This window comes from Salvia splendens, chromosome 5, assembly GCF_004379255.2.
Source record: "Salvia splendens isolate huo1 chromosome 5, SspV2, whole genome shotgun sequence".
Taxonomy (NCBI): domain Eukaryota; kingdom Viridiplantae; phylum Streptophyta; class Magnoliopsida; order Lamiales; family Lamiaceae; genus Salvia; species Salvia splendens.
The window spans coordinates 24,206,584-24,222,185 of NC_056036.1; the positions used below are offsets into that span (position 1 = coordinate 24,206,584).

The 15,602-nt window shown below is 40.3% G+C and overlaps 1 protein-coding gene and 1 long non-coding RNA gene across 2 annotated transcripts; one reads left to right on the forward strand and one right to left on the reverse strand.

Moving 5' to 3' along the window:
* Positions 1–3,391: 3,391 nt before the first annotated feature.
* Positions 3,392–5,360, reverse strand: LOC121805130. The gene is made up of 2 exons (XR_006051262.1): positions 4,209–5,360; positions 3,392–3,548 (listed from the first exon to the last, which is right to left on the reverse strand). It is a non-coding gene; the product is annotated as an uncharacterized LOC121805130 (long non-coding RNA).
* A 2,336-nt stretch (positions 5,361–7,696) lies between these two features.
* Positions 7,697–10,281, forward strand: LOC121805129 (glucan endo-1,3-beta-D-glucosidase-like). Its single transcript, XM_042204918.1, has 5 exons — positions 7,697–7,939; positions 8,088–8,376; positions 8,693–9,011; positions 9,594–9,885; positions 9,967–10,281. The coding sequence occupies exons 1-5, from the start codon at positions 7,711–7,713 to the stop codon at positions 10,002–10,004; spliced, it is 1,167 nt and encodes a 388-aa protein (XP_042060852.1). The 5' UTR covers positions 7,697–7,710; the 3' UTR covers positions 10,005–10,281.
* The last annotated feature ends 5,321 nt before the right edge of the window (positions 10,282–15,602 follow it).

The following is a 15,602-nucleotide window of genomic DNA, read 5'->3' on the forward strand; positions in this document are numbered from 1 at the left end:
CAAACATCAGAAAATACTCTTCTCAACTTGAAATCGATCCCTCATGGGAAGATTCTACTTCCTCGTTCTTATTAAAATTTTCTCCTCTCTTTCTCAAAATTTTTCTTATCTTCCTTTCTCCAAAGCTTTCTCATAAAAGTTTTTCTCACAAAAATATATTACCTCTTTCTTCGCGGTTGGGCGTGACGAGTTGTGGTGTTGAGCCTTCAATGTTTATACCTTAATCAATTAATACAAGAATAGATTTTGACTCAAAAGACTCTTGGGTCCAGAGCGGAAAGAAACTGAGGCTCTGATACCAAACTGTCACGACCGCCCTTTAGGGTTATAAAATACGGGCGATCGTGATTAAAAGAACTTAATAAACAGATGAAGGAAACTAGGGTTTCAATAAAGAGTTTGACCAATAACTAATATTTAATAAAGGGGTCAAGGGGTTGACATTATCCAAATAATTAGGTTCAAAGCTAAAAGGTTGATGAATAAAAACAATGTCTCAGCGGAAGCGTTCAAGAGAAAGAGTGACGTCATGTGTGGAGACACAACGACACTTGTAGTTCACAACTAACCAAACCATGCTTCAGTTTTAAATTGCTCAACACCACCAACTGCTCGTCGCCGCTCAACCTGCACATAGGGAAAACACATGCAGGGCTGAGTACTTAATATACTCAGTGGGCTTATGCCGAAAACATTTGATGAAAGTTATGTCATCCATACCATAGTGAACTCGAGTTTTACATTTAGAAAATAAATATCATCGAGTATCACAAAACAATTTCATAGACTGGCCAGTCAAAACAATCTCCCCACTTTCTCATCAATCATTCAATCACATCCTCTTTCCATGGTGCGACGAAAGTGTGGCCACACTATTCGCCCACGAGACCGGCCGACTAGCAAGGACGGCTCACGATCCCACCTGTGTACACTAGCCTGATAGGGTCTGCGGCCCTACTCAGACCCGAATTCGTTTAACATAGCCCTATAGCCTAATGGAGCGAACTCACAAACTAGGCATCAGGCAACAATCACAACATAGCCCTATAGCCTAATGGAGCGAACTCACAAACTAAGCATCAGGCAACAATCTCATCATCAAAACAAACATGGCATGACATAACAGTTTAAACCACCCTTATTCCACCATAATCATACTTTTGAAAACGTAAAGGAGTTTAGTAAAAGAAAGCCCACCTCAAGTTCTTAATCCGAAATTACTTTCTTTCCCTTGCAATCACGATTCCCTTGCGAGGTCTCACCTTTAGATTTTACATAACACATAAATCAACACACTTTTCAAATAAATAAGTAAAATGCATGCATCCTAAGTAAAGTCTTTTATCTCATTTTCTTGGTTTTTCGCTTATTCGGCGGCCGCTCAAAGATTCTCCGTTGGCTCCTCGTATTCCCACCACGATGCCGAAATAAAATCCCCAAAAAAAAATATCCAAGCGCATAACTAAATTATCACAACTATTTCCCTTCGCAATTATATTTATTTCGTACTTCAAATTATTTCGAGAACTAAACAAATATTTCCCCACGATTAAATTATCAGCCCAAGGATTTAATTAATCTGGCCCAAAAATAATTATTTACTTAGCCCAAATTTTTTCTTCATTTAATTTGTGAGGCCCAAACCAAAAAGGTAGCCCAAAAATTATTTCTCACCATCGCCTTTCCCCTCCCTTCTCCTTCATTTAATTCAGCCCCAAAATTAGAGAATTTCTCCCAAATTCTCGTTGCCTTCCCGATTCACTCCACGCCGCCGGCCACTGCTCACCGGGAAGAAATGATGTTGCTATCACGGTGTAGTCATCGGGTCACCCTTCGCCAACCTCTGTCGCTGCAGCGAGAGGAATGGTCGTCGTTCAGCCGCTGCTGTTGTCGCCGTGTCTGTTCGCCCCTCCGTCGCACGCCGCTGTACCATCGATGGTAGCGCCGGTTCGCCGCCGTCGAGTCACCGCAGCCGAGCAGCAGCGTTGAGTCAGGCGCCTGCTGTCGCTGCTCCGTATTGTCGCTGTCCGGTTGCTGACAATGCTCGAACGGTCCCCGAACAGCTTCGAAACAAGATGAAGTTCGTCTTTTGACTTGCTTCTCGGATCGATTATTTCACTGATTCGGAACAGCCCCTAACCAGTCCCGATTACCCAGAAAGATAAGTCTATTACAAAGTTATATTCCTTTCGTATTTTCCGATTAATCCCCGCGGTATTCGATTATAAAGTTCGCTTGATGTTGGTTTCTGTGCTGGTTTCTTTCAGTTTGGTTCGATTCCTAATTGATGTGTTCTAGCAGTATTTGAGTTCTAATTGTATGGTATGCTCCAGTATGAAGTATACAATAGGAATCGGAATTGGGAGGGAGTATACCTTGAACAGAGCTTGAGAAATCAACCGATAGCTCCTTCTTTTCGAGTTTGGTTCACGGTTTCTGCCCGAAGAAAATTGAATGAGTTGGTTTCCAAAAGAAACGTGCAAAATCAAGGGGAATTTCTGCAGAATTACCTTGAATTAAAGTTGAGAGAAAAAGCCTTGTGTTCTTGATTGCAGAGATAGGAGAGAACGGTTTTGGGAATGAAATAATATAGAGGGAGGGGTGGTTTGGATGTGAGAGAGATTTAGGGGAGAGAGGGAACGTTTTTTTTTCAACGTGGGTTGAGGGGGAGGATTCAAATTCCTCATATTTTTTTATATATATTTTTGATTAATTTGGATTTGTTTGGTATTTATTTGCAGATTACGGAGGAGAATAATCTCATCACGGAGGAGGATAATCTTTACAGAATCTTTAATTAAAAAAAATTTAATTAGTGTTGATTGAGGACCAAATCAACATGGAAAATATTTAATTAGATTAGTTTAATTCACAGTCCATTGTATTTTATTTTAAATTGTGCAGTCCACAATTTATTTATCACGGACTGGATTATTTATCCCATTTATTCGATCCAGCTCGCGAATTGAGTCCAATATATTTATTCCTCACGGAAAGGAATTATTTTAACTTCACGTAGTAATTTATTTCACAATTTCTAGTCCAGCGACAAATTCCACTCAACAATTAATTCACGGGCCCTCACAAAATTAATCGCATTAAATGCAAGTACTTTGTGGTTCAAAAAAAATTAGGTTTAGAAAAACGGGGCGTTACAATCCTGAACTTTTTGCCTAAATACTTTCTAAATTTCGGGACGAAATTTCTTTTAAGAGGGGTAGAATGTAACGACCCGCTAAGCCGATATTATTATAAACTATATTATTAGCTTGATTATTTATATAAGTGACTTTTATGCGATTAAATCCGAGCTATGATAGATTGTTGTCGTTATTTGTTTTGACAATAGGCAAGTGAATAAAACACGCAAATATATAATACACCTATATGATTATAATAAATTTAAATTAATAAATAAAGTACTATAATCAAAATTCTAATGTCTGATATATCCAACAAAAGTCCAACAAAATTTAATTTATACATCCTACGTTCTAAGAAAATCGGGTGCTTCAACGCGGACAGCCACGAACTTGAACCGATTATACCTACACCAAATTAAATAAACGAATAAATAAATAATCAATTAATAAAAAAATATATATATTAATAAATAAAAAGAAATGCAGATCCCTTGGGCTCAATTATTTTTCAGACACAGCATTAAATGGTGCATTTAATTAGAGAATGAAATCATTCTCCAGATAAAGAAGAATATTTGAGATAGGATTATGTCAGGCCACTTGCTTTTCCTCACACCTGAATACCATCACCGCCTCACCCTTCCACCGCCTCATCCTTTCACCAAAGTTTATTCATCTAAAAAAAAAGAGACAACAGATGATCCATTCCCTTCCCTATCACTGCAACGGGCCGCAACAAGAATTCAGGGAGATCTTTTCTTTTGAAATCCACGACAGACTTCGAAGGGTGCCAAATTCCTAGATCAATCCTAACTGTGGAATTGAAATTTTCCAACTTCAAGAACCTCCCTTTTCAGCCTTGTGAACTCCACAACGTCCTACTCACGGAGGTATATCTTTTACTCGATTCTAAAGCATGAACTTTTAGCAATTGTTTCACAGCATATCATCATCCACCTTTCCCACACATAACACAATTATTTGAACAGAACAATAACACAATTATTTGAGCATAATCGATCGAACACCCACTGCGAAAGAAAATAATTTGTAGAAGGGACTTACCTTGCGGGGTGGTTCGGATTGGTTTCGGGACGAATCGGGGGCTGCGGTGATGTTTCGGGGCTGCACGACCACCGACGGAGCAGGGGCGAACAAACAGCCCGACTCTGTGCAGCGGTAGCAGCAGCGGTTGACTTTAGACAGCAGCGACGGCGTGCGACGGAGGATTGGCGGTGAGGAGTTGGAGGCAGCGGCGGCCGGTATCGACGCCGTGGAAGGGAGGCGACGCCTCCTTCCTATCGGTAACTTCGCAGGGAGGCAGGGAGTGACACCTTCTCTGTCGGAAACCTCGTCGGGAGAAAGGACTAGACGCCTGTGACAATGATCGGTGGAGAGCGAGCCGACTATAACGCGATTTCGTCGGAGAAGAAGAGAGGAAATTGCTGCTCCTTCACTAATTCTTAGGGATTTTTTTTGAAAGATTTAAGAAATTTGGGGAAACATTCTGTAGAAGTACCGATGGGAGTGGAATGGAGTATTTGACTCATTGACTTTAGAATTGGGCCATGTTGGATTAAAAGAAAAAGAGAGCCCAATGGAAGAATAAAGAAATTGGGCTTGTCCCTTTTAAATGAAGGAATTTGGATTTAAGGATTTGGGGCCTAATAATTAATTTACTTTGGGCCGAGAGATTTTGTGGATTTGGGGCTACCTAATTAAACTAGTAGACTTGGAAATTTAATATTGTTGGAGTAAAATTAAATAAGGAATTGAGTTGGAGCTTCTTTTATTAGTTGGGCATTATTACATAAATGGAGAAATAAGGATGGGGATATATTAATTTGGGCTATTTTCTTTTGGCCTCACTAAATAAATTGGTGAAATAAGGTGGACTAAGATAACAATTATCTTGGGTCAAGTTAATTAATCCTTGGGCAGATAATTTAATTGTTGAGAATTATTTAGTTAATTTTTGGAATATTTCGAAGGATGAATAATTTATCCCAAGTCCGAAATAAATATATTGCGAGGGAAAACATCTTCGATAATTAATTCATGTGCTCAATTAAATCTTAGGATTTAATTCGATATCGTTGAGAAAAATACGAGGAGCCAACGGAGGAATTATGGGCGTGAGCGGCCGACCGGCGTCTCACGCGACGCCTCGGGCGGTCGCTAAGGAAATGGGAAGAAAGAGGGAGACGGCGTTCTCAAGTCACAGAAATAATTAAGTTTAATAAAGAAGTGCTATTAATTAAATTTTCCAATTTAATAAATTTAATTAATATGCAAGTTTCTAAAATTTTCTAACGGTGAACAAACGATAAAAGAAATAAAGTAGGGGCATGCATTCCTATAAGTATGTGAATTTCTCGAGTCTTATTAGTACGTTGTGATATTTTCAAAAGGGTATGTTCGCAAGTAAAGTCGGAACGAAAGATTCAAGTTAAGGGAACTAAACGATCAAGGTGAGCTTTCTTATACGAAAAATACAAATCGTATTCTATGAAAACTCGAACACATGTTCGTGATTTTTAAAGATGTTGTCTTGCCATAAATGTTTTTGTGTATGATGTCTATCTGTTGGCTACGGCCAAGTGAATTATGAATGATGATATAAGTCGAATTCGGGTCCCAGTGAGGGTGGTGTCCCCACTCGGACTAGTGTACACAAGCTCCCTCTGCATGTTGGGCAGAGCAGGTGACCGAGGAAGGAGGCCACCTTCCCGGCACAAGAATACCTCTGACATGTTGGGCAGAGAAGGTGACCGTGCGAGAACACCATCTCGACGGCACAATGTGATCAGATATGGCTAAGTACAGGAAAAAAAGGGACTGCAGTCCAATGTGATATTTTTAGTAAGCTCGAGTCTTTTCAACAACACCCCGAGTGTTACTGTGATGATGGCTTGACAATATTTTCAAATGTATATGTGTAATTGTCGGCAATGTGTTCACTGAGTACTTTTTGTACTCAGCCCTGCATATATTTCTAAATGTGCAGGTTGAGCAGCGAAGTGGTGGAGGAAGTGCTATTGAGACAAGACATTTAATTCAGTCAGATTTTGACTCTCGGAGGTTCATGTCTTCATACATGGAACCGCGTTCATTTGTTTCCGTTGTGCATCTTAAAAGACTCAAGTCTATTTTGTTCAAAACTCTGATTTTATTTCGAGCTATGGTCGATTTGTATTTTCCCCTTTCTTCCCCGCTTCTTTAATCCTCCCCTAGTCGCGATCAACCGTGTTTTCTATCCTTAGAAAATGCGGTCGTGACACTATTTTTGTGGGAAATTTCTGGAAGGAGTTTATGAGTTTATTGGGTGTTGAGTTGCTTTATTCCACGGCCTATCATCCAGAAACTGATGGTCAAACCGAGATAGTAAATAGAAGTTTGCAATGTTATCTGCGGTGTGCTATGGGTGAAAAGCCACATACTTGGTTGCAATGGTTGGGATTAGCCGAATATTGGTACAACACTACCTATCATTCTAGTATTCAAATGACTCCTTTCGAAGCATTGTATGGATTTGAACCTCCTCTACATGTACCTTATCTGCCTGGTGATTCAAATGTTGAGGCGGTGGATCTTGCTTTGCGAGATAGGGAAGAGATGCTTGCTATACTCAAGCGAAATGTACAGAAAGCAGCTGACCGAATGAAGAGACAAGCTGATCAACATCGAACTGACAAAGAGTTTGAGATAGGAGAATGGGTTTGGCTGAAGCTGAGGGAGTATAGACAGAAATCTATCAGAGAAAAGCATCATAAATTCGAACCTAAATACTTTGGACCTTATCAGATATTGGATAAAATTGGTGCAGTGGCATACAAGCTTAATCTACCATCTTCGGCCACAATCCACAATGTGTTCCATGTTTCTCTATTAAAGCCGGCTTCCCCACCATCAGGCCCTATCAATGATTTACCTGATGTGTCCTATATAAATGATGCCGTTCCTCAAGCCATTTTGGATAGGAAAATGGTAAAAAGGCAGAATCACGCAGTGACGAAATGGCTCATCCATTGGGAAGGTAAGTCACCGGCCGATGCTTCATGGGAGTTTGCAGATGTGATTCAGCCTCGATTTCCATGGTTCCTTGGGGACAAGGAACCCTAAGAGGGGGGTATTGTTGCATGCATTACTATAAAACACATACATGCAACGTAAGCAGGAGACATACATGCAATATTGTGTTAGTTGGTGACGTGGCGTTAGTTAGGAAATGCATTATCCAATAAGAAGGAGGAAGTGACGTGTTGCTAGCCAATGAGAGGGAAGCACGTGGATGACAACTCATGCGGAAGAGAAGCGAGCTAAGATGAGCTAAGAAATAGAGTATAAATAGCCGTAGTTGCTCTTTCTTTAAAAACGTCGTTGATATTGTTTAGTTGAGTGTTGTGAGCTTAGATCGTGGATCTAGAGTTCCTCTTTGCTTGATCATTCCAATTGTAAACATTCGATCGTTATTCTTGTTAATTCAATCGTTCTTATTGATCATTCACGTGTTGTGATTGCGTATTATCGCTGAAACGCTGCGAATTGCGAAGTTGTGAGCTAAGATATGGAGGTTGCGAGGAAAAGTCGTAACACATCCAACGGCGACATTCCGGCCCTCGCCTCCGACCCCAATTTCGCCGAAAATTGGGCCAATTCCAACGTCCTGGCCTTCTACCCGGCCAGCAAGATCATCGTCGTCACCGTCGGAAACGAGGTCGTCACGCTGCCCGATCAGAATCTAGCATCGCAGCTGGTCCCGGCGATGCAAAATGTCCAAAATGCCCTCAATGCAGGTATTGCAGTTTCATATTGTGATTCTAAATACTAGTTTAAAACTCCTAATTGTTTAGGATAGGTTGTTCAATTACTAGCATTTTGAATATGTTTTTCTTGATGAAGACAAGACATGGTATAAGATTTATAGTTGATGATCTCAAACAGCATCATTGGGTGGGAAGATCAAGGTGTCGACGGTCCATTCAATGGCGGTGCTCAGCCAGTCGGAGCCCCCATCTGCAGGGGCTTTTGGATACGGTGACACAATGAAAGGGTTGCTACAATTCCTCAGCACAAATGGCGCGCCTTTGATGATCAATCCCTACCCCTTCTTTGCATACCGGGATGACCCCCGCCCTGAGACCAAGGCCTTCTGTTTGTTCCAACCCAATGCTGGCCGTCTCGACTCCAACACGGGCATCAAGTACATGAACATGTGGGATGCTCAGGTTCATTTTTATACATATATACATGTCTATGCCTTGATGTGTTTATCAACAAGTTTGCTCATTGTCTTAAAATATCTTCATTCATTCACACGTATATCTTATTCTATGATTTCTTCCAAACCATCTAATATGTGAAATATCATTTCTGGTCTCCATGTGATTGCTGCAGGCTGCCCATTTAGACAGTTGTTCCCTATAATTTAGTTCGAATTTTGTTGCATGTGATGCCTTTTGCTCATTGAACCTGTCTCCTCCCTTCACAGCTAAAATTATTAATTGTTTTTTGTGGGAATTTCCTACTGATTTGTTGTTCTTAGGTTGAGCGATCCACTCGGCCCTCAAGGCGGCAGGGTACAAAGACGTCGAGATTGTAGTAGCTGAGACAGGTTGGCCTTATAAAGGAGATTCCAATGAAGTTGGTACAAATATGGAAAATGCAAAAGCCTATAACGGGAACTTAATAAACCGCCTCAGGTCGAAGGTCGGGACACCCCTCATGCCGGGGAAATCTGTTGATACCTACATATTTGCGCTCTACGACGAGGATATGAAACTTGGCCCTGCCTCGGAGCGCTCGTTCGGACTATTCAAGCCCGACCTTTCAGCGACCTATGATGTTAACCTTGCAAAAACCACACAGGTGAGCCGTAAATTCTTTAGAGTTGTTTACTTTGAATTATAGGTTAGATAGATAAATTTAGTACTCCCTCTAACCCTTGAGAATAAGAACTTTTAAGGTATTTTAATGCACAATTGGTAAAGTAAGAGAAATAGAAAGAAAAATGATCAAAGTATTGTTAGTAGATAATGGGTCTCACCTAATTAGAATAAGAAAAATGTTTAGTGAAATAGAGAATGTATCATTTTAAAGGATGGAGTAAAATGAAAATGGTTCATACTCCCTCCGTCCAAAAAAATAGTCTCATTTTTGGATGGCACGAGTTTTAATGAGAAATTTGGTAAAGTAAAAGATAAGGAGAAAAAGTAGGTAAAGTAAAGGAGAAGTGAAGAAAAAGTAGAAAAAGTAGATAAAGTATGAGAGAGAGAGTTCCATTTATAGAAATAGTACTATTTTTGTGGACATCCCAAAATGCCAAAATGAGACTATTTTTCGTGGGCGGGGTATTTTTAAGAGACGGATGGAGTATAAATTAGTAATAATTTGTGATGGATTGAACGATTTTGATCTAACACGTTGGATGGTGTTGGTTGATTTGTTTAGACTCCGACCAGATCCACGAACCCAGCAGCTCCCACAATTAATCCAGTACCAAGCCCAGTCGTAGTTGGTTGGTGCTTGCCTAGACCTGGCGTTTCCGACGCTCAACTGCAAGCAAATCTCGATTATGCTTGCGGACAGGGCATCGGCTGCGGGCCTGGTGGTGCATGTTTTGAACCTGCAACTGTTGCATCTCACGCTGCCTATGCTATGAATCTTTTTTATCAATCTTCGAGCAGGAATTCCGGCGACTGCGACTTCTTGCAGACGGCGGCAGTCACGTCTACTAATCCTAGTAAGTTATCACGCGTGGCCTCTCGTTTCCTTTTAAATCTTATGTATGAGATATTGAGACCGTGTCTTGTGTGGTTTGCAGGCTATGGTTCTTGTGCCTACCCTGTTTGGAGCACATGAACGCTAGGCATGCACAAGGGTCGGAAACCGCCGGTTCCGGGCCCGAACCGGCGGGTCAAGGGTCGAGATATCCATGAACCTGAACCGGCCCGCCTAGCTCCCGGCGGTTCCGGTTCCGGTTCAAAAAACCAGCGGTTTACGTGGCGGTTCAAAACTGCCGGTTTTCGGCTTGAACCGCCGGTTCCGGGCTGGTTCGACGGTTCGACGAATTTTTTTTTTTTTTTGCATTTTTCAACTTTTCAATTTTAATCAAATTACATTACACTTTTCAAGTTTGTTTTTGTATGAAATGTGAGTAAATAAAATTGAAAAAAATACGGCTAAAGTTGGAATTTTATTGAAATTGCATGTTTACAAATTACACGTTACAAGTTACAACAATTACAAATTGAAAACATAATGCGGTCTTGAAGTCTTAAACAAAATTTAAATACAAATGAGACTACTAGTGAAGAACTAATTACAAATGACAAGAAACGACGTTGAAGTTCTTAAACGTATAAGTGTATTATATATATACTCTTAACCGGCGAAGAAGATCTTTCTACATAACTAAATTAAGGACACCTTTAGCAATTCAACTTTAAATGTTGAGTTTCGTCTAACAATCAACAATTATAGTAGAATTGTCAAAAGTTTCCCTCATTTAGCCGTATAGAGAAATATACTTCATCGACTAGAGTATATACAAATACAATTATGTAATTGTATTTGCATATTTTTAAAGTAAGAATTAATGGGAAAAAAAAGAAATAAAAGAAAAAGGACTTGAGCTCAACTTAAATTAAAAATTTAAGTTGAGGTGCCTACGTATCCCAATTGCTCATTTGCATTAGGGAATCAAAGTCCACGTAGTTCTCTTACCTTACTTACCTATTTGGCTTGGCCGGCGGCGGTTGACGGTTGGCCTAATCTTCATCCCCGGTGAATTCATCTTGTGATCCCTCTTGACGATCATTCCAATCATTTTCTTGTTCTCGGACGTCAGCTTTGGCCCAATCATCAAGTAACATCACGGCTTCCATATTTTTCGCCGAGAGCTTACTTCTTGATTCATCCAAAACGCGCGAGCCAACACTAAAAGCGGACTCGACGGCGACGGTGGAAGCCGGAACAGAAAAAATCTCCTTGGCCATTGAAGCAAGGATGGGAAAATCTTTCTCGTGGGTTCCCCACCAATCGAGGACGTCGATTTGGGCGGGAGGAGTAGGACCTTCATCACCAAAGGAAAAGAGTGATTCAAAATATAAATCTAATTCACTGACCATACCTGAGGACCTTCCGCCGGTGCTGTAGTTGTATAGGTCGGCTAGTTGGGATTGCGCGTCGGGGTCATCATAATCGGCTTGAAATGCAAAGCCATAGTTATGTTGTGGAGGAGGGGGTCTTCTGACTTGGTGAGTGGTGTTATACTTGATTTCATATTCGGTGTAGAGAGAGCGCAAGTTATACTCGAGGTTTTGTTGCACAACTGACCGGTCCGGGAGGTTTATTTGAAAGGTTTCTGAGAGGTCGACTCCAAATTCGTCGCTGGTATCCGATTGGATTGCTTGAATGGGACCAAGATCAATTGAACTCAAATTGTTATAATAAAAATCTAAAATTCTAGTGGTACCTGCTAATTTCCATTTTGGATCCAATACCTTTGCAATCAAAAACACGTTAGGAATCTTACTGAAATACTTGAGCCATTTTTCAATCATATAATACAAAACGCACATTAATTCGGGAGAAGAGGAAGCATTTTTCATTGCAGTTTTAAAACCAAGGGATATGTACATGCAATGCTCCAAAACACGAACAGTTGTGCAATAATAAACACCCGACAATTCAACAGTAGCATTTTTGAAATATTTGAACAATTTAAATAAAGCCAAACTGTTATCCCAACAACTATGCGAAAGATATAAATCACGGTAGGGGTTAGTTCTATAAAAATCACATAAAGCATCTTTATGTGTCAAAGTAGAATTCAGACAATCATATGTCGAATTCCATCTATGAGACACATCCATAGTAAAATTCGTGTACCTGACATTCTTTTGATGGCAATATTTCTTTCATGCTTTGCCAATAGGTGGCTTTTGATGGATTAATCTAACTGTATTTCTAATAGGAGAAACATGCTTTTGCCATAATTCAAGTGCATCCTGTACACATAAATTTAAAATATGGCAAATGCATCTTTGATGAAAATACTTACCTCCAATTACCGGTGTACAAGCCGCAATCAAATTGGCAATACTTGCGGTGTTGGCAGTTGCATTATCAAAACCAATAGAAAATATCTTGTTGCATAACTGAAACTCATTCAACACTTGTATAATCAAAGAAGCAATTTCGGGTGCAGTGTGTGGACTTTCAAATTCTCTAAAACCAATTAAACGCTTGTTCAAAGTCCAACTGTTGTCCACAAAGTGAACCGTAATACCCATGTATGAATGACGGTTAAAACAATCCGTCCAAACATCTGAGCAAATGTTCACCCTGTGGCCCATGTTAACTAAATAACGTGATAATTCTACCTTTTTCTCCAAGCACTGCCGAACGGTAGATCGTTGCACGGTCATTCTACCTATTCTTTTGATTGCTACATTCAACCCACTTTGCATAGTAACCTCAAAACTTTTGTCATCAAAAACATTAAAGGGCATATGCTTCATAGCCGCCCATCTAGTCATTGTATCATCAAAATTCTTTTTATCATATTTAAATAGAGGCGCACCTGACGAACCCGAGCCGGCGGGTTGGAAGTTTAGTTGGCTTTGGGTAGAGGCAGTGCCGCATTCTACCGGATGCTTTGCCACTAAATGGCGACGGAGGGTGCCATATCCACCACCGGCGGACCATTTGTACACTTTATCGCAATAGTTGCAGTAAACATGAAAGTCCGAAGTCTCTTCTTGAGAGTTCGGATCGTGAGGACTTGGAATCACCACCGGGACCTTCTTGTAGTGTTTGATAAAAATGTCCGATTTCAAAGCTTTTGCCGTGTTAGTGGGTGCAGGGGGAGGCATCTCCTCATTTCCGCCGGTGCTAGAAGGAATACGAGAATGCGATCTATCCTCGTTGTTGTCCGACTCCGACGATATAGTAACGTCGAACTCCTCATCTTGTTGGGAACGACCTCCCCTACCCCCCCCCCACCTTGTTGCATTTCAGCAAGTAGCATGGCGGTCCTATGATCTTCTTCCATCTACAAATATTATGTACGTAGAAGTTAAAAGTATGAACGCAAAAGAAAATTAATGAAATTTTGTGCATGTGAATTGGAAAACAAATTTTTCATTACTTACTTGCATGCGTTCGGCTACCAATCGGGAAACCTCTTCCATAACATCTCGACGACTAGGTCGTCGAGATTTTGAGGGACGCGTAGTGCTTTGATCTTGGGCTATTCCGTTGCCCCGATCACCACGTCCCGATCCACCACGAGAAGAAGACATATTGAATATATTGATAAATGAAAAGTAATATGGACTTGGAATGAAATACGTATGAAGTATAAAAGAAGTGGTAAATTATGAGCACAACAAATATAGTAGTGAGTAGAAAGTGTAGAATTAAACTTGCGCAATTAGAGAGAATGAGGAGAGAATAGAGAAATGGAGATTGAGAATGAAATTCCGAAAGTTCAAGGAATTGGGCAAGGAATAATGAAGGAGAAGTGGGGTATTTATAGGAGTAAAATTGGATGAAAAAAAAAAAATTTAAAATTTTGAAATCTGCCGTGAACCGCCAGTTTACCGCCGAAACCGGCGGTTCAACCCTAAACCGGCGGGCCGTCCACGGTTTGCGTCAGAAAACCGCCGGTTTCTGACCGAAAACCGGCGGTTTATGACCGGTTTTGCAGGCCTAAACACTGACCCTACAACCTAGCCTCTGAAAAGTTGCCGGAACCGTCGGAAACCGGCTCCCGAACCGCCGGTTTACCCCTCAACCCGGCGGTTTACCCCGCAAATCGCCGGTTCCAACGGCTATCCTAAACCCCTACGCGAACCCTACGAACCCCTAACCTACGAAACACTGTTCGACCCTTTGAACCGGCGGTTCGAACCGCCGAACCGCCGGTTCACGGTTCAATATATTGCCGAACCTGAACCGGCCCTTCCGACCCTTCAACCCATGAACCGGAACCGGGCCCGGAACCGGCGGTTAACCGGCGGGCCGGGCCGGTTTGTGCATGCCTACATGAACGCAAACACGAACACAACACGACCCGGTATTATTTCGAAGCTCGAGGATGAGGGCCAGTGGTGTAGCTATTGAGGTAATTAATTCTATTAATAAGTGTGTAGTATATGTTATTTTCAGGGCATGGAATTGGATAATTTATCGACATCAACCAAATAATGTGTAAATTGATGATGTTTTTATTAAGTACTGCCATTTATTTTGGTAGTAAAGTTTGAGTATTGATTTTTTACGGTTGGAAGTTATTGCAATTAGGGCAAATTGGTCATTGGGTATTCCAATTATTTCAACTTGGCAATGATTAAAGAAAGTGTGGTGAAATATGTCAAAAGACGCCTCCCAACATCATGATCCTTTATGCACCTGTCTCTCTCGGACACAGGAAAAAACAATGTATACCATGTCATGATGATTGCAAATTATTCATTCAACTCCTCAATCATATATCTTGTTTTTTTCCAAATGATACTTTTGGTTATCACATAAATATACAAATTGTATTGCAACCACATGACAGAGTTTAGCCTTAGATCTTGTATTTCCAAAACAACGCTATTTGGTCATCAATAAAAGATTGTGGTAATTTTAAAATTTTAAGGTTTAGTTCCATCTAAAAGGTAAATTTAATTATATTACTCTCTCCGTCCAACTAAGTTGAGTCATTTTTTTTACATTCGTATTGAAAAATTTTTATAAATAGTTAAAGTGGATATATGGTAAATTAAAAGTGAGAATAATGTAGATAAGGCATTTCTCTACATTATTCCCACTTTTATTTTATCATATATCTACTTTAACTATTTATTACGATTTTTTCAAAACGAGTGCAAAAAATAAGTGACTCAACTTTCTTGTGACAAAGGGAGTAGTAATTATAGCACCAGGTCTATAGCTTCGCAACTTAAAACTTCCACATCCTTAAAAAGTAGAAACATTTAGTTCGATACGAGTTTTAATGTATCATTAGTAAAGTAAGAGAGAGAGAGAGATAAAATATGTAGCGTAAGTAGTGTTAGTGTAGAGTGAACTCCACATCATTAATAGTGTGAGGGTAATGTGTTGTTTAACTATTCAAAAATTATAAAGTTCATATTTTTCAGGGATCAGAGACAGAAGGAATATCTATTTCTGTCTTTGAAAATAGAATATTTTGAAACAATATTAGTTTTAATGTATAATTGGTAAAATAAGAGAGATAGAAAGAAAAATGAATAAAGTAAGAGAAAGGAAGAGAAAAAAGAATTGAAATAGAGTTATTGAATTGTGAGGTCCACTTCCTAGAATAGAAAATTTCAAAAAGTTACTCTTTCCATCCCACATAGGCATGCACAAGGGTCGGGAACCGCCGGTTCCGGGCCCGAACCGGCGGGTCAAGGGTCGAGAAATCCATGAACCTGAACCGGC

What these genes read in the sequence shown, in the direction of transcription:
- LOC121805129 (XM_042204918.1), top strand. Translation starts at nt 7,711, where the DNA reads ATGGAGGTTGCGAGGAAAAGTCGTAACACATCCAACGGCGACATTCCG. An exon ending in CCAAAATGCCCTCAATGCAG is followed by an intron (nt 7,940 to 8,087) that starts GTATTGCAGTTT and finishes GATCTCAAACAG; the next exon opens with CATCATTGGGTGGGAAGATC. An exon ending in AGTCACGTCTACTAATCCTA is followed by an intron (nt 9,886 to 9,966) that starts GTAAGTTATCAC and finishes TGTGGTTTGCAG; the next exon opens with GCTATGGTTCTTGTGCCTAC.